Source organism: Raphanus sativus, chromosome 4 (genome assembly GCF_000801105.2).
Source record: "Raphanus sativus cultivar WK10039 chromosome 4, ASM80110v3, whole genome shotgun sequence".
Lineage (NCBI taxonomy): Eukaryota > Viridiplantae > Streptophyta > Magnoliopsida > Brassicales > Brassicaceae > Raphanus > Raphanus sativus.
The window spans coordinates 8,746,038-8,771,488 of NC_079514.1; the positions used below are offsets into that span (position 1 = coordinate 8,746,038).

Genomic DNA, 25,451 nt, shown 5'->3' on the forward strand with positions numbered 1-25,451 from the left:
AAACAAGTTGTGTGAATTTCTCATGTAATAATCGAAATGTATCATTTATGTGATCATGAAAGTTGAGGAGATATAAAAGATGGACAAGAAGGATTTCCTTTCAAATCTGAAGAACTTCACTATCATCACTACATCAAGAATAAATGATCTCTCTCCCTCCTAACTTGACATACAAGTTGAGTGAATGGATGGATGTTTAGGATTTTGCAGATCTCCCTGTTGAATTTTTGTTTAGCTGCAAATTATATACATGCAAAAGAGATTTGTCAAGTTCATCATGTGTAACGCTGTCCTAAGACAAGAATGAAAACAAGAAGACTATATTAATATATACCTGCAATGCACGTGCAACGGAAGGTAGCCATTTCTCTCCTCTTACTTTCTTAAGTTCAGCGACTCTCTCTTCTTCTTTCTTGGCTTTAGCTTTAGCAGCCGCTTCTTTAGCCTCTAGTCTAGCTGAGGCTTTCTTAGCTGATTCCACAGCAGCAGACAATACATCCGACCCGTCAACAGCAATCGATTCTATTCGTTTCTTAAACTGCAGTAAAACAAAACAAAGAAAGACATCAGCCTTGATAGATAGATTTTCCTGTATAAAAACAGAGAAAATCGTGCTTAATGATGAGAAACCTCTTTAGAGCTTGCTTCAAGTCCTCTAGAAGGGTGTAAATTAGGCTTCTTCTTAGGTCCTTGAAGCTCATCTGGTTAACACAGGAAGACAAATAAGTTTCTTGACACAACAATCAAGATTTTATATCTGGAGAGGGCGTGGTGGTGACTAACCTACATGATCAAAGACTATGCCAGTTGAACAGCGCTTAAACAGCCGAACTCCACAGTCATTCTCTGGTTCTTCATCATCTTGGGGAACAAGAGTGAGAGTAGGATCCTTCACAAAGTCTAAAGTATTCTCCACCATCTCATTCAATAGCTTCTTCACCTGTGTTTTCAAGCTTTTACCTTAAATCAACTCAACACCATAGAAGAAACTCAACACTCAAATTCGACTAAACTAAACTACTTTAATCATATCTAATCTCATCAATTACACACAATGAAACCATTCTCTATACTCTGATAACTTCGAATGTAATGAGAGAGACTTGGAGTAACCTTGATTTGGGCATGTGTTAGCTTTTTAGGTTTGAGTCGAAACTCTCCATCTTCGTGTTGCTGAGTAGCAGCTGCTGCGGCGGCGGCTTTCGTGGCGGAGGCGGCGTAAGCTGTGGTGGTGACTATGGAATTGATGGCGGCTTTCCACTTGGGATCGTCTTCCTCTTCGCTGCTGCTATCTCCTCCTCCTCCCCTGTCACCCATTCTTATTTTCTCTTTCTCTCTGTCTCGGCCAACTTTTTGAACTCTCCGGTCGACAAGGGTTTTATTGCGGGTGCCCTAGTGAATTAATCAACAGATAACCACCCACCTTCTTCCGGATTCCGGTCCGGTTTTATATTTGACCCGCACTCAACTGAGAGTTCTTCATTAATTTAAATTATTTGGCCCATTACTGTGGGTCAGTTAAAAAGCCCATGATAAAGAACCCAATGAGTGTTTATTCACCACCTCACATGTCACCACGATTTTGGTTAACGACACCACCTCCCCTTATCTCCAGTATCACCGCAAGTTTCTTTGGCGGGGGCGGCACCGGCCAAAAAATAATGTAAGTACGTGTTCTTCACGCGCATCTTTATCGCGAGTGGTTTTATCCTTTCTCTATATATTCTTTCTTCCCAAGCTTCTGGTGTATCTGTCACCGTATCTCTCTACTCTGATTGGCCAATCCAAAATTAAAATATTTATTTAAAAATAGCTAACCCCATAATAAATCCATAATGTTCGGTCTACCGACCAAACAGCAGATAAAAACGAAACTCCTAAAAAGACATGAACCGTTGATTACAAAGGACCAGAACTAAAAAAATATAAACGGTCTAGATCTCGTGGCTTTGACTCTCTTTTCTTAGTTCGCCGTCTCTCTCTCAATCATTAGTAAGCGACCAGGGAGGAAGAGGAGGAGAAGAAGAAGCTTCTCTTTTTGAGGCAGATCTGACATCTTTTTGAAGTTCTTCAGTGAATCAGCTGTTCAATGGGTTTGTGGGAAGCTTTTCTCAATTGGCTTCGTAGGTGAGAGACAAATCCTCAATCTTGATTAAACTTTGAATCGTTATTGGAGTCTCGTTTTTTTTGTTGATTTCCCTCGAATTTTCAAATCAAACCTTTTTGGGTTAATGATTTTGCCAAGTTTTAGGGTTTAAGATGCTATTCGTTTCTTCTTTCTCTACCTTAGATTGTCAAGAGAGAATTGATAAGCTTTCATGTGATGATGGATTTGGTTTATCGAACATGTTCCTCTGAATCTAAAACATTGCTGGAAAATTAGTTAGACAGTTTATGTCTCCATGCCGAGAGGAACCACAGATTCACTTGTTTGTTTGTTTGGGTAATGATGCTCTCTTTTTTTTTTTACAGCCTCTTCTTCAAGCAAGAAATGGAACTTTCTCTGATAGGGCTTCAGAATGCAGGGAAGACATCCCTTGTCAATGTTGTTGCAGTTAAGTATATTGCTTCCTCCATGAGATAGTTTATTTATTCTTTGTCTTAATAACATTCAGTTTTGATATCTTTTTATCTTTCTTTTCTTTTTTAATTAGACTGGTGGTTATAGTGAGGACATGATTCCTACGGTAAGTGTTTTAACATCTTTTTCTCTTATTACAATTCATCTTTTAAGAAGTACATCAATAACATGATGAATGAGGTTTCTTCTTTCTTTTCAGGTGGGTTTTAACATGAGGAAAGTGACAAAAGGAAATGTTACTATCAAGCTATGGGATCTTGGTGGTCAACCTAGGTTCCGCAGCATGTGGGAACGTTACTGCCGCGCTGTCTCCGCCATTGTGTAAGGATCTTTTTAACACTTCATGTCTCTTTGTATCTCCCACATTTTCTTATTTTTTCATGTTAAGAGAGTCTTTTTTTTCTTCCTGCAGGTATGTAGTTGATGCTGCAGATCCTGACAACCTAAGTGTCTCCAAAAGCGAACTCCATGATCTGTTGAGCAAGACTTCGCTTAACGGTATCCCTCTTCTGGTTCTTGGGAACAAGATCGACAAACCTGGAGCTCTCTCTAAAGAAGCCTTAACCCACGAAATGTATTATTCCTTTGTTTCTTCAACTAAACATCACCAAGAGTCTATCTACCCCTTAGCTCCATCTGATCATGTTTTTTTTTAATATATTCCATTGTGGTTGCAGGGAGCTTCAGTCGCTTACAGATAGAGAAGTTTGCTGTTTCATGATATCTTGCAAGAACTCTACCAACATTGATCAGGTCATTGATTGGCTGGTGAAGCATTCAAAATCAAAGAACTAAAAAACTTCACCAAGAAGAACACACATTCTCTCTTCTCAAGTCCTCTTCCTGTATTGTGTGCCTGATGAAGACTATTTTAAAACTCGTGTGAAAACAAGAGTTTGTCTCTATTCTCCAGGTTGTCTCTGTATATTGGATGTGGGATGGTATTCTATTCTAAAGCATTTGCAATTTTTGGAAACTCAAAAAAAAACAAAAAAATGGTTCAAAAGCTTTTATTTGTTTCTCTAAATGCGTCACGAGAAACCTGAAGGTAAAAAAGTTACTACAACAACAGATAAACAGAACAATGGTTTTTTTTTTTTAACATAATCTTATTGAGCTACAAGCTGCAAATTTATCAGATGCAAGGTTCAGACATGACATGATCTGTCTTCCGCTATCTGCAAAGAAACAACATCACTTACCGAGGTTGCATTGCATTGTATGCTTTCAAAGCTTTCTTTGCAGCTTTTGCGAAAATACGGGCAGCTTCAGCCTTGGCTTCTGCGTTTTCTGCCTCTCTTGCCGCTCCTTCAGCTTCTGCTATTGCCAACTCTGCTTCTGCTATTGCCTTTGCAACTGTATAGCCCTGAGAAATACTGTATCTGTGATCTATCTGAGAGACAAGATCAAATGCAAGAACACACAATTGTTAAAAACTGAATCATGAGAAATGTTTATAGTTAAGGTAAGTCTCTCTTTCTTACCTTGACTATTGTTTCAATATTGATCAAATGCTCAAGTCTTGAAGTCACAAGCTGCTCCATATTCAGTTGCATATTAGCATCCACCTGGAAAAAAATTACACCCACACTAAGTTCTTGATGATTTGAATATATATGGCTCAAGGAATAAATAGAGAAAGAATGCTTAAGAGTACCTCTGGATACATCAAGATTGAGTTTCTGTCAGGTCCCAAAGGTCCCTCAAAGTTAGTAATAGCCTCCAAGATCATGTTATCCACACTACAAGAAAACATATTTGAGCTTTGGACTATTTTGAAGAATCTTAGACTAGAGTAAAGTAAGCCTCTAAAGTTTCATAATCTTAGACTCTTTCCAATATGTAAACATTCAAAGCATTGATCAGATATCTCATATACAAGAAGAAGTCAAAACCTTGTGAAGAGATCTTGTGGTGTGTCACATGAGAGTGCAAAGTGTTGTTGTCCTCCATCATCACCATTAGTCAGAGCCAAAATGGTAAGAGCTTTGGTATTGTCATCATCCTGCTTAGCCTTCTTCCTAGATCCACAAGTAGCTGCTACACTTATGTTTCTCCACTTGTCCTGACAAGTGTTTCAACCAGAAAAACAATGTAAGTTTCTATTAGCCTTATCTAATCTTTTTTTTTTTAAATTTACCTTGAGATCCACATTTGAGCGAGAGTGCAAAACAGAGGAATACTCAGAGTCTGCGAGTATGTAACGCCATTTTCCAGGTCCATGTTTGAGTACTCCAGCCATAAGAGCTTCTTCCTCTTCCGGTGTCCACTTATGCTTTGGAGCTCCCATTCTTAACTTCTTTTTCTTTTCTATCAAGATATGAAACCATGTCACAAAAAAAACACTTTAGAAACGTGAAACTGAGATGTAGAAGAGATGGTTACGAGGATCCAATTTCCTTAATTGCATTAATGACTTAGATATTCAACAGAAAATGTCATAGATCACGAAAACACACTCACTAAACAAGGAAACACACTCACAAAACAAAACATGACATTTGTTGCTACTTGGTTCGTTGCAGACCATGACTTTGTCACAGTGATGCAACGCAATAATACTGGAGTTAACGTAAGATTTATGCCTTATAGAGTTAAGGTAACGCTTTTAACTTGGGTCTCCAAGAAAGTGGACGCACAAAATCTATAAGATCACAGTTGTGAGCTGTAACACAATCTATAAGATCATGTTGAAGATTCTTGCAACCATGTTGAAAACACTTGTGTCGAAACCGAAACAAAGTGCATATTCTTCATCCGAAAAAGACTGAGAAAATGTCTAACTAGCTACTAAGCTTGTTGAAGATCATTATATTGAATCTATCTCTCCCTGTGGTTCTAAAACCCGCTAGGATAGGCGCTCATTACGCATTTGTATAGCACCTAGCCATATAGGCGGACGCCTAAACAGGGCATTATACATTATTTTTGAAAAAACTGAACATAAGTATATTTTAAATACAATTTTAACTATAATTATATAGTTTAACATATATAAATAGTTTTAAATTAAAAAAAATAAAAGCATTTCAAATATATGAAGATGATAAATTTAAAATGATTTTGCAAAAATTAAACTAATATCTACATTCATATAAATACATAAAATAAGTGAAAATAATAACATTAATAAAACATAATAATAATATTAATAGTTTATTTTTTGAATATTAATGATTAAAATTTGCCTAAACATCCGCATAGACCGCATAATATCCGTCTAAATGCTATTATGTGCTTGAATTATATAAATCCATATATCACACTGTATAACATGAAAATAATACTATTGGTTACTATATAGCACCTAAATGCCACCAATTTAGATCAGTCATTAAGTTCCTTGTTCTCAATCAGTAAGCAGCATTTATAAATTTAAAAATTACATTAACCGAACTTGGTTTTAGATATATCAACATAATCTATCTTATTAAAACAGAAACATTTGGTTGGACCTAACATTTATTTTGTAAGTTTTTAAATTAAATACACCTTTATACTTTATAGTTAAACATACATTAAATCACTAATGTTCATTTCTTTATACTACTATCCATGTTTCCAAACAATATACTTATTTCTTTATACTACTATTAATGTTTCCAAACAATATATTTATTTCTTTATATTACTATCAATGTTTCCAAACAATATATTTTTTATACTACTATCAATGTTTCTGAATAATACAATAATTAATCTTAGTTATTTTATATCTAAATTTTCTCTTTAAAATTTTGTAGAAACGTCATAATTTCATAAATTGCAAAACAGTGAACTTTAAAATTTCGATTATAAGATTACAAATTATGAAACTATTACAATTTAAATCTAATTAGATTACATATCAGTCATCCATCAGTTGAATCGGTTAGTCTCGGGTTTTAGTGATTTTTTAATATGAATATTTTAAAAACATAAATTGAATTGTCAGATCTCCGGATTAACCGGTATAATCACAATCGGGTTGAATTAAAAAATACAGATTTAAATGCAAAAATATTTTAAATACACACTCTTTAAAAGTTACCAAAATATTTGTTAAATTATTAGTGAAATTTTTCATCGTAAAATATTCCGCGCTTCAAAAGCGCGGGTCAAAATCTAGTTTATATTATAATAACGTTGCAGCAATCAACAATCTAGATCTAGCAAGCAAAGTACTATACTATATAATATGTTAGACTAATGGAAGGAGTTATGAACCAAATATGGAAAATGAGCAATCAAATCCTAACCTTGGTCTTTAGGAGGGGATCAAGAAGGAGGCAGATGACAAGATCGAGATAAAAAATGAATATAGGTTTTAGACAAAAATATGTTTTTTAAAAACGAATTATTGCGACGAAATAAAACATTAGAGTTTAAAGTTTGAGAATCGAGAATTCCATGAAAATGGCTGGCGGCGCATGAGAGATAGAGGAAAAGAGAGAGATATTGAAACTCTAAAGGTTAAAATTTTGGGAAATAAATATATGCATCTCTAAATTTGGAAAGAAATAGAAAATAAGATTAATAAAGAATAATTTTATGAATATATACAGAAAAGTTGAAAGGAAAATATAAATCCAAAAAATATATATCATAAAAATTAATAAGAATATTAAAAATAAATAAATGATTGAAAATAAAATTGGATCGACAAATTATTTCTACGTACACGAGAATAATCATATAACATTAGATATCTCTCAAACTATAGTCCCATTCTATATTTCCTCGATAAAATGGTTTGAATCTTATTTCTCCATATATGCTGGTCTTGTAACCGTTTAGTAAGATATCTAAAAAACAAATTGATCTACAAAATGGTCCAATCCGTTAGAACCAGCTAATCCTATTTGGTCGGTTCATTTTGCAGCAAACATATCATTTATGATGAAAAGTATGAACTTCAAAAAAATTAGTTGGGGTTTTTGGAGAACAGTTTCACAAAAAAAACCCTTTGGTCTAGTATAGAAATCTTTTAAAGTTTTTTTTTACTGTCTTTCATGGATTGCCTCATCTCCATGTTAAAAAATAGTAGTGTCCTTATCTAACACTAAGCCAAAAAGTCATATACATAATCCAGTTTTCTTTCATGATTAGAAGATGGATTGATAAGTCAAGTTATCCGTTCTCACTTCTAGCTGCAAAATGAGCTACTAACCACTATGCATTTTAGCTGTAGTATGAGAGGAAGCTGTCGCCTCCAAGCATGCACCCACCAAAAAAAACAGAGATATCATTGCCACTGCGACAAAGAAGGAGAACAAAGACAAGAAGTTGAACAAAACCGCACCAGCATTACCACCACTTGCGGAAACGAGCTACCGTCTTCGAGAGAGGACTAATCTAAATATTTAATAATTTCTTAAGAATCCAGTTCAGAATCTTGTAACAATCATACTCCAATATATGTAATTTTGTAAAGACTGCAATTGATGTTCAGCGCGAATTATACTATCCTCCCACTCTTTTGGAGACAATCGAGTACCTATAACACAGTACGCATGATCCAAGAACATGCAGCCGGCCACGTGGAATGGTGTTCACTAGTTAACGAACGGTGAATGAGATTCTTGACTTCAAAGAGACGCGACGGCTCGCCTCTTCCAAAGCGCTAGCACCTCAAACCGTCCACGTGTCCGGCTGTGATTTCGTATTAATATAACTTTGATATCTTCCTTTTACATATATAAAATCTATAGACATTTGGTACTAAAAAAACACCGCCATTGTTATCCATTAGCTTCAACTTGAAATATACTTCTAAAAAGGATAAACGGTATATTTAGTATAACAAGCTTCAATTTGTTATAATGAATGAATGATCATAGTATAACAAGCTTCAATTTGTTATAATGAATGAATGATTATAAAACTATGCAAAGACTGCAATTTTATTATAATGAATGAGAAAAAAGTAAATATAATTTTTTTATCAATTCCTATCATTATTAAATTCACAAGATGAGGCATGACCATGCACTTTTCTTGATAAGGGTTTTAAATTACTTGTATATATTAAATATTATTCCAATGGACATCAGTCCAATCTCTTTCATCCTCTCCTAGAGAAAGGTTTCTTTCTCGATTCCTCTTCCTCTCTTAAAAGGTAAGAGATAGTTTTGAGACTGCGAGAGATTGACGCTAAAGGATTAAAGTCTCTGGGGCGTTGACACTTACACAGTTCGACGCCGTCGGCTTTTGCTTTCAGAGTGTGGAGGTTGTTCAACCTCGCACCGCTGGCTTCGGTGGTCGATCCTTTCTCTTTGGATGCGGCATATATCACTGAGATCCAGGTTGGTCGGCTTCGTTTTTTCCGATCGAGATCTCGAATTGATCGGGGAAGCTCTCGGGAGAAGTGAAGCTATTGAAGACAACTGTGTGGAGGATGGGTCTCATTCCGGTGCGGTTATATTTTCCGGTGGTTTGGGGTGCGGAAAAAAGATGAGGTGATTATCGACTCCGGGATGTTCCGGTGAAACTACAGTTGGTTTCGTCTTTCCCGGCGTTTGTCTTGGTGTGTGGGTCACGCCGTTGTGAACGGGTGACGCGTGTCGTCTGTTTCGATGTTAGTGAAGTACGTGGGTGGCCAAGCGTAGACCTGTGACGCGTGGTTCTTTGAAGATGCGTGAAGGGCTTGGATTTAATGGACCTTTATATCGGCTCGGGTGGATTTTGTCCCTTGTTTTATTTAGTTTAGCTCTCTTTGGGTTTTTGTATGTTTTTTAATGTTGGGTTTTCAGTCTGTAATAAATTAATTCTTAGAGGAAAAAAAAGATTATTCCAATGGACTCTGATTTCTGAAGAAACTGGTGATGATTCCATAATCACCCATGCTGGAAACTTCCAGTAAAACCCAGTCGTTTTGTTCTTGTATTACACGCATGTATACACACACTTGCATACCTTTGTCTCCATCGTATCTACTTGGTAGAGCAGTTATCTGCACCACAATAATAATACACAAACTCTCTCTCTCTCTACAATTCCGTTATTGGCTTTGACGTCATTATTTGAATTCTTATCCAATTCCGAAATATTCTTTTTCTTCTTTCTTTTTTCTCATACTCAAGAGAGTCTTGATATTCCCACTTTCTTCTTTAATATTCTTTGCTCTGTTTCAATAAATTTGCTTTCACTAATTTTTTCCATGAAAGCGAGAGAGAAAAATGGTATCATAAGCTCCCGACAGCAACAAAAGAGTTTAAAGCTATGTCTTAATATCCATCCCCTCTCTTCTTCTTCGGTTCTGTAATAGTGTTATATGGATTTAGCGTTAAGCAAAAAAGGTTTTAATTTCGCTCTAAGAAACAAGAAGTGGATTCTTCTCGCAGCCACTGGTTATGGCGCCTTCAAGGTTTATCATTCCCAGAAAAGGAAGCGAATCTCTAACCTCTTCGCTCTCCTCTTCAACCTCGTCGAAGCATCCTCTCACTCCGCCGAAGCCGTTAGCGTAATCGCCAAGGATCTCACGGAGTTCCTCAGATCCGACTCCGACCAGATCCCGAACAGCTTCAAACAGATCTCCAAACTCGCCAAATCCGACGAGCTCAATTCTTCTTTGATCGAACTCACACAAGCCGTCACCGTGGGACTGCTCAGAGGATCCGGTGGTGGTGATGATGGTTCCGGGTCGGGTTTCGCGGATCGGGTTATGGATAAGCTGTTCACGAAACCCGGTACGGGTTTCGCTTCGGCGATCGTCGGAAGCTTCGCTAGAAACTTAGTCCTCGCGCTCTCTTCTTCCTCCTCCGGCGAGTCTTCCATCTTCTCCGATCCGAGATTGCGCGACGCGGTTTGCTCCGACGACGGTAGAAAGCTGATCGGCGATTGCGTTCAGCGTTTCGTCAGCACCGCGGTTTCGGTTTATTTGGACGAGACGAGGGGCGTCAACGTGTTCGACGATTTGTTCGCCGGTTTAACCAACCCGAAACACGAGGACGAGGTTAAGCAAACGCTTGTAACGGTATGCAACGCTGCGGTCGAAGCGTTTGTAAGAGCGTCGAGAAGAGGAGCGACAGAACCGGGATCGGACCGGTCGTTATCTAAAACGCTGACCGTTGGATCTAAACCGGCACCTACGTGGATCGATCGGGTTTCGTATTCGCTGTCTGTACCGAGTAACCGAAAATACGTGGTGGATTTAACCGGGAGGGTGACGTTTGAGACGGTTAGATCGTTGTTAGAAGTGTTGGTGGAGAGAGCGAATGGTAAAGTGGAGAGTTACGTGGAGAGAGTTAGAGAGAGAGGGAACGAGACGAGGAGATTCGTGAGAGTTAAATCATCGCTTCTGCATAGTTTATGTTTGTCTATGTGTTTACAGATTGTTGAGGCTCCTTGGATACTGACTCCAAGAAACTGATCAGGCTTAAAGACAAGACACAGTTTCTTTTTTTTCCTTCTTCTGGTTCTGTAATTCTTGGATTCAATCAAATTCGATGTAAAATTGCTTGTTTTTTTCTTTTGATTGGTAGAAGAAAATGATTGTTTGTTTTGTTCTGGATTTGGATATTTGGATAATGATAGGCTTGGGACATTATTTGTTTCACGTTTGTGTTTCGTTTTTGTGGATAAATATGATATATAGTTGCTGAGTGAGGTTGACGTGGATAAGACAAGAACCATAGCCGTATACGTTCTTTCATGCGAAAAGTTCAAAGAAAGTTTCTTGTTATTTAAGAGAAAACAAAGTTGATCACTCTCTTGTCCTGATTTGATCTGATCTATCTAACTTCTGCTTATACTTGAGATATACTTTTAGCTTAAAATCCTCAAACTGCAACATCTAATGTGTAACGCAAACATCTCAAATGTGTGTTTCCGAGAATCCCAACGCCGAAAACTAGTACACATAATCAACATCCATTTCAACGTTTATCAAAAAAAAAAAAAAAAACTTTCAATAACTAAAATCAAGCACTAGGAAGCTCAGAAAATCGACGACTTTGTATGTTCATGATAAAATGTGTTACTAATGCAATGGTGTATATATTCACATATAAAACACATTAAGAGAGATAGAAGAGAAAATATATGTATGAAGCTATTCTCTAACACAAGGAGCTTTGCAAGAAACTAGAGACTTAAGACTATTCTTTGCTTCCGACACAACCTTGTAGTCATCTTCAGTTTCTACATCAGTTGTTGTACACTTTCTCATCGCGATAAGAAAAGGATCATCTTTCTCTTCTTCTCGTTTCTTTCCTGCTTTTCTCCATTTCATTACACAAGAATATCTCATTAACGAGGAAGATGTAACCAACCGTTTTGGTGACGGATATGGTGGCGGCAAAGGTAGCAATGCTGGTACCACCTCGTTTTTTGACGTCATGTCTGTTTCTAACCTAGATAGCGATGATGATGAATCCGACGTAACCAATTTGTTTTCCTGAGAAAACATATGGCTTTAAATTCTATGTAACTCGTGAGAATTTGATCAGATCAACGATAACACGATCGATTTTGGGAAAGAAAAGAAAAAAAAACCGAAAAGTTTGATAGATTTGCAAACTTTATATATACGGATCTATTCACATCACACGATCTTGTTACGTTTCGAAGGGTTCCAGTTGAGACATGATAAAAGCATGCAAAAACAATCAAAGAGGAGACATGCTTGTTACAGTGTTATGGTTATTATTGTAATAAATGTTACAAGAGCATGCATGCATGAACGGGATTTGCTTTAATCCACATTTAATACATACGGTATTAAGTAAATATACATATTTGTAATGTAAACCAAATCGGATCACAATCTCATCCAGCTGCAACCTCGTTGCTTCATAGCTCCACCAATCAGATTCATGGCTTCTCTAGTCTCTTCTGCTTCTTTCCACAAACCAGCCCCTGCGTAAATATTCGACAGTTGAACATAAACCGAGGAAGGATCATCCTTCTCCTGTTCCATTAGCAACCTAGCAACCATCTTCCCCAGCTTCAAATCTCCATGAGCAGCACAAGCACTAAACAAACCCCACAACGCATCTACCCTACACCCGCTCATCTTCTTCACCAAGCTTCCCGCTTCATCCAGGTAACCCGCCCGACCAAGAAGGTCCACCAAGCACGAAAAATGATCCGCACTCGGTTTCGCAATCGAGTTAAAGATCTCAAGCCCCTCTTCGACCAAACCGGAGTGACTACAAGCAGAGAGAACCGCTGTGAACGTGGCTGCATCGGCATCCACTTCTCCTTCCTCTTGCATCGTCTTGAAAGCAACAACCGCGCTCTCTCCTCCCCCGTGCCTCGCGTACGCAGAGATCAGAGAGTTCCATGACACGACGTCCTTTTCAGACATCTGGTTGAACACTTGAAGAGACTTTTGCACAGTCCCGCATTGAGAGTACATGTTTATAAGCGCGTTACCTAGCAACGTCTCCTCGAAGAGCCCGTGTCTGATGACGTAAGCGTGAGCCTGCTTCCCGAGCATCAACGAAGAAATGTTCACGCAGATGCTCAAGAGAATGCTGAGAGTATACGCGTCAGGTAAGACTAGAACCTCTGTTTCTAGCAACCTAGAGAATCTTTTCAAACCTTCAAAAGGTAACCCGTTATGGTAAAGCCCTGAGATCATCGCGTTCCATGAGATTAGATTCTTCTTCGGAGCTCCTCCGAATATTAGATCAGCTTTTGCTATCTCACTCTGCTTAGAGTAGGCAGAGATCAACGCGTTGGAAACTTCCATCTTCGAACTGAGACCAAACTTGATCACACACGCTTGAACCATCTCCAAAGCATCTAAATCTAGAGAGCTTGCTAAAAGACTCCCGAAAGTAAACTCATCCGGTTTAACTCCGATTCCATGCATTCGCTTGTACACCGACACCGCAGACTCGCCCAACCTCGCTTGGTTATACCCTGAGATCATCGTATTCCAAGTAACCAAATCTTTCTCTCGCAGCGACTCGAAAACCTTTCTCGCCGCCACAAGATCCTCAAAAGAAGAGTACATTGACATCGCCGAATTGCTAACCAAAGTATACTCTTCGTACCCTGTCTTGATAGCTAGTCCATGTACTTGGCGTCCCATACCAGCACACGAACACGAACTCATCACACTCACAAAAGTCAGATCAGTAGGTCTAAGACCAGACTCTAGCATCTCTCTAAACACAAGCAAAGGCTCTCCTCTTCTCAAACCCGCCAAACCATCAATAACCACGTTGAAAGTGACCTGATCACGAACACCAACACCAGCTTCTTCAAACACCGAACAAGCGTCGCTAACAACCCCGCCGTTAAAATACATCGTTATAACGGCGTTAACAACAGAAGAAGCAGATAAAAACCCAGCCTTTACGACCAGAGAATGCACCTGCCTACCGAAACGCAAGCAACACACGCTCAACACAGTAGAGAACCCGAACTTATCATGCCCAACACCGACCACGTGCATCTCACGAAACAGCTCCATACTCGTTCCATAATACCCTTTCTCCTTACAACCAGTAATCATCGCGTTCCACACCGCGGCGTTGTTTCTCTCAGGCATTTCGTCGAACACCTTGAAGGCGTAATCGATTTCCCCGAGCTTGAAGCACGCGGCGAGAAGCGTCGTCCACGAGTAGACATCGGGGTGTTCGATCTCTAGGAAGCTCTTCTTAAGGGAAAGTAGTGAGGTCCCCGCGTAGAGGGAGAGAAGCGTGTTGGAGACGTGGGAGTGGCGGGATAGACCCGAGCGGACGGCGTAGGAGTGTAACTGGCCGCCGGAGACGGTGGGGTCGCGGAGGTGGGAAGCGGCGGTGATGGCGGAGGAGAGGGTGTAGTGATCTGGTTTTAGGGTTGTGGAGCGGTGGATGTCGGCGAAGAGGTTGAGAGCGTTTGCGTTTGAGCCGGAGCGGGTGAGAGCGGTTAGTCGGCGGTTGAGATCGAGCAAGGTGGTTGAGGTTGGTGATCGGCTCTCTGTTAAACATAGAGCTTTTCTCATCTAGTTGTGTGTCGTTGTCGGAGAGTTTGGGTCATTATTCAAAATAAGAGGAGGCTTTATAAGAAGAACTGGATATGGATGGATTTTATCTGATGTTTTAATTTACGAACACATAAAAATAAAAAGATTGGAAATATTTTTCTCACGTTAATTCTTGAATTTTCAGTATATATTGATGATATTTTAATAACAATAATCTGTTTTATTACATAATTTTTGATTGATATTCTATTTCAATAATAATGGTGTTTTAAATAGTATATTGATATTTTTATTTTTTAATAAATACTTCACTTTTTATTATTTTTTAAAATAATATTAGCTATAGTTAATTGAAATATATAGAATTGTGAACTCTCTATATTGTTTATATTGTGTAAGACAAACTAAAAACGACACAATTAAAAATATTAATATTACATAACACCAGTCAATATGTTTTATCGATAGTCAGCTAAATATCGAATATATTTCTAGATAAAATATCAAATTTATTTACTTTAACATTCATGGTGTGACTTTAACATCTTTTTCTATATACAATATTTTATAAAACACTATTGTCATTATGGTTTAAAAATTTAAAGTTCTCCAGTTGTAGTGACTCTTGATAGTGCGACATATAATTGTAAGACTAGACTTGACAAATAGACCAACTTTTTAAGCTTTGACCTTAACTCTGGTTGATAGTCATTTCATAGAACACTCTTATAGAAAATTGAAGTCTTTTCATTTTAAAAGGTCAACGAATACAAATATGTTTTTCCACATAACTTCCGGTTAGGATTTCGGCTTCAATATTCATGTTGTATAGGCGAGTTATTCATAACATTATTCTATTGGAAAGTCTTCCTTTTTGATTTAAATTCCTTAATAGCATGACCTACAACAATCCATTGGAAAGTCGTTCTCTTTGATTTAAATTTCATAGTAGTATGATCTACAACAACATAACCAATTTTTATATGTTGATAAGAATAAACACACATAATCATAATCACATATAAGCATAATAGTCACATTAACTTAGTCACAATAGCATAACAGTTGGACAAAATATCCGTAAATTTTGATTTTATCTATTTCGATTTGAACCGAAATTCCAAATATATGTACTCTACGAAGCAAAGAAAATACTTATATGCAATATCTGTAAGAAACGAAGCAAAACACAAATACTAATATTATTAAGAATGAATATCTGATATACATGTATGTAAAGACATATATATATATATAATTTATATAAATATAATATTGTATATAAGTTTTATAGTACTTTTTAAATAAATTTATTAAGTTATTTATTAGAGTTTTAAAAGTAATAAATTTTTATTTTTTGTAATAAAATGTTATTATTATTTTTTGTTATTTTGAAATTTATGATTTATTTACTAATTTTAATTTATTTTTGCGGATTGAATCGGATATCCGGTCGAAAATCTAAAATTATCTGAATATCCGGAGCACCGAATATCCGTGTGGCTACATATCGAATTGGATCAAATAATTGATTATTATAACAAAATGGATCGGATCAGAATATCTCCAAAAATCCGGATATCCGATTCATGTTCACCACTACATCTATATGTACAAACGGCTAAGTATAATTGTAACAATAACCAATGTATAACAGCATGACAATTATATTATTTTTAGAAAAAGTTCAACATCAGTTTAATGTGAAGATCAGGATATCTAGTTATTTCCTCATATGACACTAAAAAAAGATAACATGCGAAGATGTGAAAGAACATGCAAGAAAACTCACCAGATATTTTTCTTGCTTAATCCTGAAAAAAAATTACTTTTAAAAACACAAATTGTTTTTACAAATTGTTTTTATTATCTTCCTATATATTTTATTAATCATAAGATATTTAAAAATAATAAGATTTGAAAAAAAAAAAGAAAAAGAAACGAAGTCGTTTAATAAGGCCTTCTTCCTATGGAGATGGTATGCGCAAGGTTTTGCACGTAGGCCCTGAGTGAGACATGCTCAGTGGTTTCCAGTCTCTTGAAAGAAGATGAGAGACTGAAGCATGGGGGTGTCGAGCCATATGACATCGAGAGGATGCTGAGTCTTACTGCAGGAGTCTTGTCAGTAAAGGCCTGACATCAAGTTCCCTCTCCCCTACAGAGCAAAATCCTCCTCTCTTGTGATCGTCTCAGATGCTCTGGATTATCTCTCGCCCAAGTACCTCAACAAGACCATGCCTGAACTCTCTTGTGTTTTTATTCATTCTAGTTTTGGTTACTAAACTCTTTTGACCAAAAAGAAAAACAAAACTCTTTTGAACTTCAACTCTTCTAGGTCTCCCTGGTCAGCAGAGAGCTAAAGTTGCTGAATTGTCTAAATTTGGTCGCCATGTATGTTTACTATATACCCTCTTCTCCTATATGAAACAACCCTTCCCCTTACTTTACTTTTATTAAGTGCCATAAGCATAGGTCATGTAGTTAGCCGTTAGCATATCCTCATATGGTTTAAACACCATGACTCTTGAAAGCTGCAGTATTTGATGCCTGCTTAAATGACATTCACAAAGTTCTTCTTAAAGAAGAAAGAGACTACGAAGACTTGATTACTGTCACCCCGTATATAAATTTATATATATTGCAGGCGAAAATGCGTAGCGCATCATGGTGGAAACGATTCTTCGTGCAGACAAACTTCGAAAAGAAGAAGGACAAACCGGCCTGCCAAGTCTTCCACCTCAAGCCACTACATTAACCAGCCCCCCTACACTAAAGCATATTCTCACACGTAGAGCCGCTCTCAGAACAAGAACAAATAAACCAAAAATAGCGTAAATATATTCTCCTTGTATTATTGTAACAAGTCAGTTTTTGTCCTTTCAATGTTCATTTTTTTCCTATTTAGTTCAAAACTTCAAATCATCACTATCACCAAATAATATCCACATGGACCTGAAGGTTATCCCTTACAATGAATGATCTCTCTCTCTCTCTGTTTGCAACCTAGGCATAAACTTGATCGTATTGTCAGACAATGCCCACAGCAGCCCACATATCCTCATAACTACTTTCTCTTCATGTGTTGTCTCTGACATCTAGCTTTTCGGGGAACCACAACTCTTCTTCTCCTTTTTACCTTAAGACAGCCTCTTCCTCCTTCACTATTGCCAATCTCTTCTTCTCCATGACATTCTTAATTTTCTTCATCATCTCCTCTAGGTACTCTGTTCACTTCATCCCTATCCGAGGGTGACACACCCTACAAATACGGTGCTGTTCGTTTGCTCACCTGGGTGATCCATCTGGGTGAAGATGCAAGTTGATGTTCGTTTTGTACATTAAAATGCTACATCCAGATAGATCACCCAACTGCATTTATGAAAACTCATCACAAATTCTCATCCAAATGAGGGTGAGTCTTCACGGAGCATCTGGGTGAAGGTGAGTCTTCACCAAAAATTTGATATTTTTTTTGTCAAAACAAAAAAATTCTCGCCAAATCCAAAAATGCAATTTCCCGTCAAAATTGAAAAACACAATTTCTCGTCAAAATCGGGAAAAGATAATTTCGCCAAAACCGGAAAACATAATTTCCCGCCAAAATCGTTCGTCAAAATCAGAAAAAGGCAATTTCTCGTCAAAACCGGAAAACACAATTTCTCGGCAAAATCGAAAAACACACTTTCAAGCCAAAACCGAGAAATCACAATTTCCCGCCAAAACTGGAAAATATAATTTCCCGCCAAAACCGAGAAATCACAATTTCCCGCCAAACTGGAAAATATAATTTCCCGCCAAAACCGAGAAACCACAATTTCCCGCCAAAACCGGAAAACATAATTTTCCGCCAAAATCGGAAAACGCCATTTCCCGTCAAAACCGGAAAACACACAATTTCCAACCAAAACCGGAAAACGTAATTTCCCGCCAAAACCGAAAAACGAAATTTCTCGTGAAAACCGGAAAACACATTTTCTGGCCAAATCGGGAAAACGCAATATCCAGCCAAAACCGAAAAACGCAATTTCTTGCCAAAACCGGAAAAATACACTTTCCCACCAATAACGAGAAAACACAATTTCTCGCCAAAAACGCAATTTCCCGGCAAAACTAAAAACGCAATTTCCCGTCAAAACTGGAAAACACACAATTTTTTCGTCAAAACCGGAAATAAACAATTTTCCGCCAAAACCGTAAAAACGTAATTTCCCGCCAAAACCGAAAAACGAAATTTCTCGTGAAAACCGGAAAACGCAATTTCTGGCCAAAGCCGGGAAAACGCAATGTCCCGCCAAAACTGGTAAAACGCAATTTCTCACCAAAACTAGAAAACACACTTTTCTACCAAAACCGAGAAAACGCAATTTCTCGCCGAAAAACGTAATTTTCCGGCAAACCGAAAATACAATTTCCCGTCAAAACTCGAAAAACACAATTTCTCGTCAAAACCGGAAAAATACAATTTCCCGCCAAAAATTTAGAAACAAGTCTATTTTAATTATTTTAGTAACAAGTTCATCTTGATGTAAATGTAAGTTAAAAAAAGCAAACAAACATAGTTGCATTCAGATGATTCATCTGGATGGATAAACGAAATGCAGAGACGAACAACACCTAAGTGGAGCATCTGGATAAAGCATCTAGATGGACCATCTGGATGCATCTTTCAGATGTACAAACGAACAGGGCCTACGTGTTCCTTCTTCTTCGCTTAGTATTTATTAGTTAGATCTATATTGGGCTCATTTAGTTCTCCAGATCGAGTGGATTATGATTAAATACGGCCCAAATAAATATATTGGCATGTTCGTTCGTTTGCTAGCCAGCAACCCTGACCAAATATTGTTTGTTGCATATCATAAATTCAGAATCAATCATGTCTGGCGTAAATTAATTAAAATGTTTGTTGAACATCGTTTTAATAATTATTTTAAAAATTATTAATAACATATAATTTTAAGCTGATAAGTAATTTATCTGTTTAAAACAATCCAAAATAATCTGATGAATATTTCTAAGCTATATCTCCCTTTTCATACAATCCCGAAAATAAATAATCATATATATATATATTATATATATATATATATATATATATATATCTTTTGGTTAATAAATCAGAAGTTTGTTTGTGTGTATAACACTGTAGAGAGCTAGAGATGGGTGTGAGATTTTTATAATAGTAACAACTCTTTCCGTTCTTCAAATTGTTTTGTTCTTTTATGTCCGGCATACAACAAGAGAGAATATTTGAGATCAATTAGTTATTTGACGAATCAAACTTACAAACGAACAACCAACCTTGAATATTATCGGCTATACATAGTGGTGACAAGATCTTTCATCTTGCTTGTGTAGAATATATATATTTAGTTTGATAAATGATCTATCATTATACATTACATGTTCTTGTGTTGAGCAAATTCATTTCTGTCGGTAATTATGGTTTACGTTTTCTCCGGCTTGTCTATTATTTAGGAGAGCTAATATTTCTAAATATCCAGCTTGATCTTGTTGATATCTGTTTCCAGCAACTAATTTATACGTATTTTATAGATATATATATTAAAAATTAGATACGAATAATTACATTTGCATATTTGTGATTACAGGCAGATTCAGATTCTTAGACTTAGTTAGCATATTTGTCATAATTTTCCTTTTTACATATTTAACTACACTCTGTATTTTTTACTAATATATTCTGTAGAACTGTGATAATTAAGAAAATTAAAACGACTTTGTTTTCAGATAACTCGCGAAATAGGAGGTGAAAGTCCCAACACATCATCATGACAGTCGATCTTATATCAGGTTTTGTATAGTTTTGGTCGGTAATGCATTGTCAGGTATGGGCGGTGACAGTAAACGCGTTTTATAAACAAAATCATTTTTAATTGGATTACTATTTATTTCTACCGTTGTGTAATATTTATTCAACTTGCTCTAATTTTAATCACTCGTCTACTTCTTCTATTTTAGTTAGGCCATTCCTAGGGGTGAGAATCTTGTTTAGTTTTGGGGTTAGTTTGGATTCAGTTAGATTTGGTTATAGTCTATAGTCAATGAAATTAGTTCGGTTTGGATAAGGCTTGGTTCAGTTTGTGTTCTATTTAATTTGAGCTTGGTTTGATTTGTGTCCAGTTTAGCTCAATCAAGCTGTTTTTAGTTTTGTTATAGTTTGATTAAAGAAAAAACAATTTATGAGACATAAAACAATTCATCATTTGATCATCAAATTATTAACTTTTTCAAACATACAATCAAATATTACATTAAAGTATAAATTCAATAGTTCAATTATTATATACAAACCTAGTATATTAATCGTAAGTCATTTTTTGGATAAAATAGGTCAATTTTGTTTTCGATGACAATGAAAACAAATCATATTCTTTTCTTTTGCTGTTAGTTGTATTTTCTATACATATAGAAGTAAAATGTATAAAATTATATTTAGTCATTTAAGTTAGATGGTTAATTATCTTAAAACTTAATATTATTAATATATTTAGTTAATTTAATAAAATAAGCGTATCGGTTTTTCCATTCGGTTCAATTTGAAACCAATCCAAACCAAACTGTGTTGATTGATAAAACTTTTGACCGAATGGTTTGGGGTGATCTTGGTTTGACTGGTTTGGTTTGGTTTGTTTCTTCTGTCCACACAAACTTTTTTCAAATGGAAAAAGATAGAGAGGTATTTAGCTTAAATATACTTAAAAGATATGTTTAGATTTGTGTAAGATTAGCCAAATCTCAGTTTATATAAGAATTCATAAAACTAAAACAACAAATGAAGCAGTATTTTGAATATTTTTAGTACCAAAATCTTGAATGTTTAAGCTCGTAATGACAATAATAATAACTGATAGATTATTAGATACGTCAAGTAAAAAACGGAAGTTGTCTCTCACATGTGGAGACAAAATTTCTAAGGAAAAAATGTATATATACATCCCACAGACCTCAAGCATCTACATTCCACATCTCACTCTTCACCAACTAACCAAACCCTAATTCAACATCTCTTTCTCCAACAACCAATCTCTTATTCTTCATTGATCATCTCTCATTAGAAACAAAAAAAATCTTTTGTATATACAAAAAATGAAACAGTTGTCGACAAAAGTGACAAGCAATGCTCATGGACAAGACTCTTCCTACTTCTTGGGATGGGAAGAATACGAGAAGAACCCTTACGACGAAATCAAGAACCCTAATGGGATTATTCAAATGGGTCTTGCCGAAAATCAGGTAAATATATAACTTCAAGTTTTTAACCAATCGACAAATCATTACTCAATATTTTTTGGTACTTAATATATGATTTTCTTTGTATGCAGCTATGTTTTGATCTCATAGAGACATGGTTAGCTAAGAATCCGGACGCAGCCGCTCTCAAGAAGGACGGCCAATCCATTTTCAAAGAACTTGCTCTCTTCCAAGACTATCATGGCCTACCCGAATTCAAGAAGGTAATTAAGTAACTAAAATTGTACCCCCTCAAATTTCCAATATATATATAAAACTTAAGACACAATTAATCTAATATGGTTTACCTGTCCACAGGCTTTGGCAGAGTTTATGGAGGAAATAAGAGGTAATAGAGTAACATTTGATCCAAGCAAGATTGTCCTAGCTGCTGGTTCAACCTCTGCCAACGAAACTCTCATGTTTTGTCTAGCGGAACCCGGCGACGCTTTTCTTTTACCCACTCCTTACTATCCAGGGTAATTTCCAAACCCTAATTATGTTGGTTAAATCTTTACTTGACTCCCAAGAAACATGAGCTGACATTTGATTCGCTCTATGTGTACAGATTTGATAGGGATTTGAAATGGAGAACGGGAGCAGAGATCGTACCGATTCATTGCTCGAGCTCTAATGGGTTCCAGATAACAGAATCAGCTCTTCAACAAGCTTATCAACAAGCTCAGAAGCTTGATCTTAAAGTCAAAGGAGTTCTTGTTACCAACCCATCTAACCCACTTGGCACAATGTTGACCAGAAGAGAACTTAACCTTCTCGTTGACTTCATAACTTCCAAAAACATTCATCTCATAAGCGACGAGATCTATTCAGGTACAGTTTTTGGGTTTGAACAATTCGTTAGTGTCATGGATGTCTTAAAAGACAAGAAACTCGAGAACAGTGAAGTCTCCAAACGAGTTCATGTCGTTTACAGTCTTTCCAAAGATCTCGGTTTACCCGGTTTTCGCGTTGGAGCAATATACTCCAACGACGAAATGGTTGTTTCGGCTGCGACAAAGATGTCGAGTTTCGGCCTCGTTTCTTCCCAAACACAATACCTTCTCTCTGCATTGCTTTCCGACAAGAAGTTCACAGGAACATACCTCAACGAGAACCAGAAAAGACTCAAGATTCGTCAAAAGCAACTCGTGTCTGGTCTTGAAGCAGCAGGGGTTACTTGTCTTAAAAGCAACGCTGGTTTGTTTTGCTGGGTCGACATGAGACATCTCTTGGACACAAACACATTCGAAGCAGAGCTTGAGCTATGGAAAAAGATTGTATACGAAGTGAAACTTAACATTTCACCCGGTTCATCGTGTCATTGTACTGAACCGGGTTGGTTTAGGGTGTGTTTCGCTAACATGAGTGAAGAGACACTCGATTTGGCGATGAAAAGGCTCAAAGAATACGTGGAGTCAACTGATAGTAGGAGAGTGATGTCAAAGAGCAGCCATGAGAGGATCAAGAGTTTGAGGAAGAGGACTGTCTCTAACTGGGTTTTCCGGGTGTCATGGACCGACCGTGTACCCGATGAACGATGAAATTAATTCATCGTCCCATGTTTAAGGCACACAAATCTTCATATTTATATAAATAATTCGTTTTTTAATATTTTGGAAAATGTAACATTTTCCAAAATATTTACATCACTATATTCTTTCTCATTTCATATAACTATGTTTTATTTTATTAATCATATATGTGTGTGGTTCTTTGAGAGCCTGTTGCAATTTTTTTCTTTTGGATGGGTGTTACTAGTTAAGTGCACTGGATCCAGATTTGTATTTGCAATGGCTATTTATATATATTCCTCTTGTAATGTCAGCGAAAGCTGGCAAGCTGCGCGTGTATGCATATAATTGTAAGAGATAAGTACATCTCATATTTTCTTAAGTTTGATATCTTTTGCATTATACAAATGTTGGCTATGAATTTACTCACTTTGATTTACTTCATTTCGAACCTTTTCCACATTTATTAAGTTAAGTTGGTATATATTTTCACGTATAAATAATACATGTATACGTGTAATACTTTCTCATTTTGATACATTCTCATTTGCCTCCAGTGATCATTAACTAACGCAGGTTAGAACATATACCATTACAAATTTATAACCTTATAAAATTGGTAACTTGCATCTTTAAATAGTCGTAAATAATGAAATTGTAATGCCGGTTAAGGAAAGCAGAGGAAGCGAATGAATTTATTCAAATACTCAGATTTAGTGATTGATCAACTTAATGTCCAATGGAACCAAACATGTACTAAAAATGATTGTTTTTTTTTTTTTTTTGAAAAAGGACATTCTAATTAAAAACATAAAACATACAAGGTATGGTTTTGCTTTATTAAACTTATGTCCGTAAGTTTCTCTTTTCTAAATCTGTTTAGCTCAATATGAGAATTGTCTCATCATGCTTTCTAAAACTTTATGGTTGCAAAAATGATTGTTTTTGAAAGCCATGGATAGTAAGGTAAGGATTAGGCCTGGGCATTTTACCCGGACCCGAGGACCCGATCCGGAACCGACCCGAAAATACCCGACCCGGAACCGACCCGAAAAATTATAAGTACTCATATGTGTCTTTTTATTTTGGACCCGCGGGTCTTGGGTAAGACCCGGACCCGACCCGAGACCCGATCGGGTACCCAAAATACCCGAGATTTATTTTATATATTAGGTATATTTAGGTGATTGGGTATATTTTTGGTATTTCTAATCTTTTTTTAAGTTTTAGGTTCGTATTTTCGGGTATAATTTCAAATTTTGAGTGTACTTTTAGATTTTCAGAAAATATAATTTGGGTATTCAGATATTTTTTGAGTTTTCAGGTCTGATTTTAAGTAAATATTCGGGTACTTTTACGGTTTTTTGGGTACTTTTCGAGTTTTCGGGTCCAGTTTGGGTATTTCGAGTTTTTGGGGGTTTTATATACCCGAACCGACCCGGATACGAACAATACCCGAATATTATATGTGTTTTACGGGTACTAAAATTCTAGACCCGAACCGACCCGGACCCGACAAGACCCGATCCGGAACCGACCCGAAAATTATAAATACCCATATGGGTCTAATTTCCGAGGACCCGAAAGACCCGGACCCGACAAGACCCGACCCGAACCCGACCCGAAGACCCGGATGCCCAGGCCTAGCAAGGATAGTAAAACGAAACATAAACAGTCTTAGAATTTGAAAAACGAAACACATGACTGATTTTAACTATCTTAAAATCCGGTTATAAGGTATAGTGGCTTTAGGCCATAAAATCCCACCTAACAGGATTTTCGTTAATTGCATTTTTTTAGTTACATGCTATATTGTCGTACGTTAGGTCATAGGATCTTAGGTAACAATTGTTAGAAACTTACATACACTACATATCATTCATCATTCTGTTTCGTTCGGTTGGGGAAACCTATATATAATGGTAGTCATCGCGCAAGAGTATAATTTTCTCATTAGTAGTTATTTCATTTTGTCAACTTCTTAATAATACTTTTCAAAAAAAAAAAAAAATTCTTAATAATAGCAATTTAAGAATCTAAATCCAAAAAAATATCAATCAAGAAACTATCAAATATCCTAGTCTATTGTTATCGGTTAGTCATTTTTTGACAACATCGGTTAATCATATACCGGTCGAAGATTATAACACTAACTATGTAGAATTTCAAACATGATATAACTAATACTATAAACAATAAATATTAC

General features: G+C 36.5%; 6 protein-coding genes and 1 pseudogene across 6 annotated transcripts; 4 read left to right on the forward strand and 3 right to left on the reverse strand.

Moving 5' to 3' along the window:
* Nucleotides 1–7: 7 nt before the first annotated feature.
* Nucleotides 8–1,407, reverse strand: LOC108852080 (uncharacterized). The gene is made up of 5 exons (XM_018625568.2): nt 1,114–1,407; nt 784–940; nt 631–701; nt 335–538; nt 8–235 (listed from the first exon to the last, which is right to left on the reverse strand). Exons 1-5 carry the CDS (start codon nt 1,315–1,317, stop codon nt 197–199), a joined length of 675 nt encoding a protein of 224 aa, XP_018481070.1. The 5' UTR covers nt 1,318–1,407; the 3' UTR covers nt 8–196.
* A 532-nt stretch (nt 1,408–1,939) lies between these two features.
* LOC108852083 (ADP-ribosylation factor-like protein 8a) lies at nt 1,940–3,590 on the forward strand. Its single transcript, XM_018625570.2, has 6 exons — nt 1,940–2,127; nt 2,473–2,554; nt 2,655–2,687; nt 2,781–2,902; nt 2,994–3,155; nt 3,259–3,590. Exons 1-6 carry the CDS (start codon nt 2,090–2,092, stop codon nt 3,374–3,376), a joined length of 555 nt encoding a protein of 184 aa, XP_018481072.1. The 5' UTR covers nt 1,940–2,089; the 3' UTR covers nt 3,377–3,590.
* A 108-nt stretch (nt 3,591–3,698) lies between these two features.
* LOC108852066 (telomere repeat-binding factor 3-like) lies at nt 3,699–4,887 on the reverse strand. Its single transcript, XM_057007932.1, has 6 exons — nt 4,722–4,887; nt 4,477–4,646; nt 4,239–4,323; nt 4,066–4,149; nt 3,784–3,974; nt 3,699–3,705 (listed from the first exon to the last, which is right to left on the reverse strand). The coding sequence occupies exons 1-6, from the start codon at nt 4,869–4,871 to the stop codon at nt 3,699–3,701; spliced, it is 687 nt and encodes a 228-aa protein (XP_056863912.1). The 5' UTR covers nt 4,872–4,887.
* Nucleotides 4,888–9,541: 4,654 nt separating this feature from the next.
* On the forward strand, nt 9,542–11,117 carry LOC108848395 (protein PHLOEM PROTEIN 2-LIKE A10). Its single transcript, XM_018621752.2, has one exon. The coding sequence runs from the start codon at nt 9,834–9,836 to the stop codon at nt 10,929–10,931; it is 1,098 nt and encodes a 365-aa protein (XP_018477254.1). The 5' UTR covers nt 9,542–9,833; the 3' UTR covers nt 10,932–11,117.
* Nucleotides 11,118–12,163: 1,046 nt separating this feature from the next.
* Nucleotides 12,164–14,540, reverse strand: LOC130511911 (pentatricopeptide repeat-containing protein At3g49740-like). Its single transcript, XM_057009767.1, has one exon. It carries the CDS (start codon nt 14,496–14,498, stop codon nt 12,321–12,323), a length of 2,178 nt encoding a protein of 725 aa, XP_056865747.1. The 5' UTR covers nt 14,499–14,540; the 3' UTR covers nt 12,164–12,320.
* A 1,485-nt stretch (nt 14,541–16,025) lies between these two features.
* On the forward strand, nt 16,026–17,235 carry LOC108834419 (probable pectin methylesterase CGR2; annotated as a pseudogene).
* Nucleotides 17,236–21,495: 4,260 nt separating this feature from the next.
* Nucleotides 21,496–23,573, forward strand: LOC108834828 (1-aminocyclopropane-1-carboxylate synthase 9). The gene is made up of 4 exons (XM_018608151.2): nt 21,496–21,737; nt 21,827–21,958; nt 22,053–22,213; nt 22,303–23,573. Exons 1-4 carry the CDS (start codon nt 21,591–21,593, stop codon nt 23,273–23,275), a joined length of 1,413 nt encoding a protein of 470 aa, XP_018463653.1. The 5' UTR covers nt 21,496–21,590; the 3' UTR covers nt 23,276–23,573.
* Nucleotides 23,574–25,451: the final 1,878 nt, after the last annotated feature.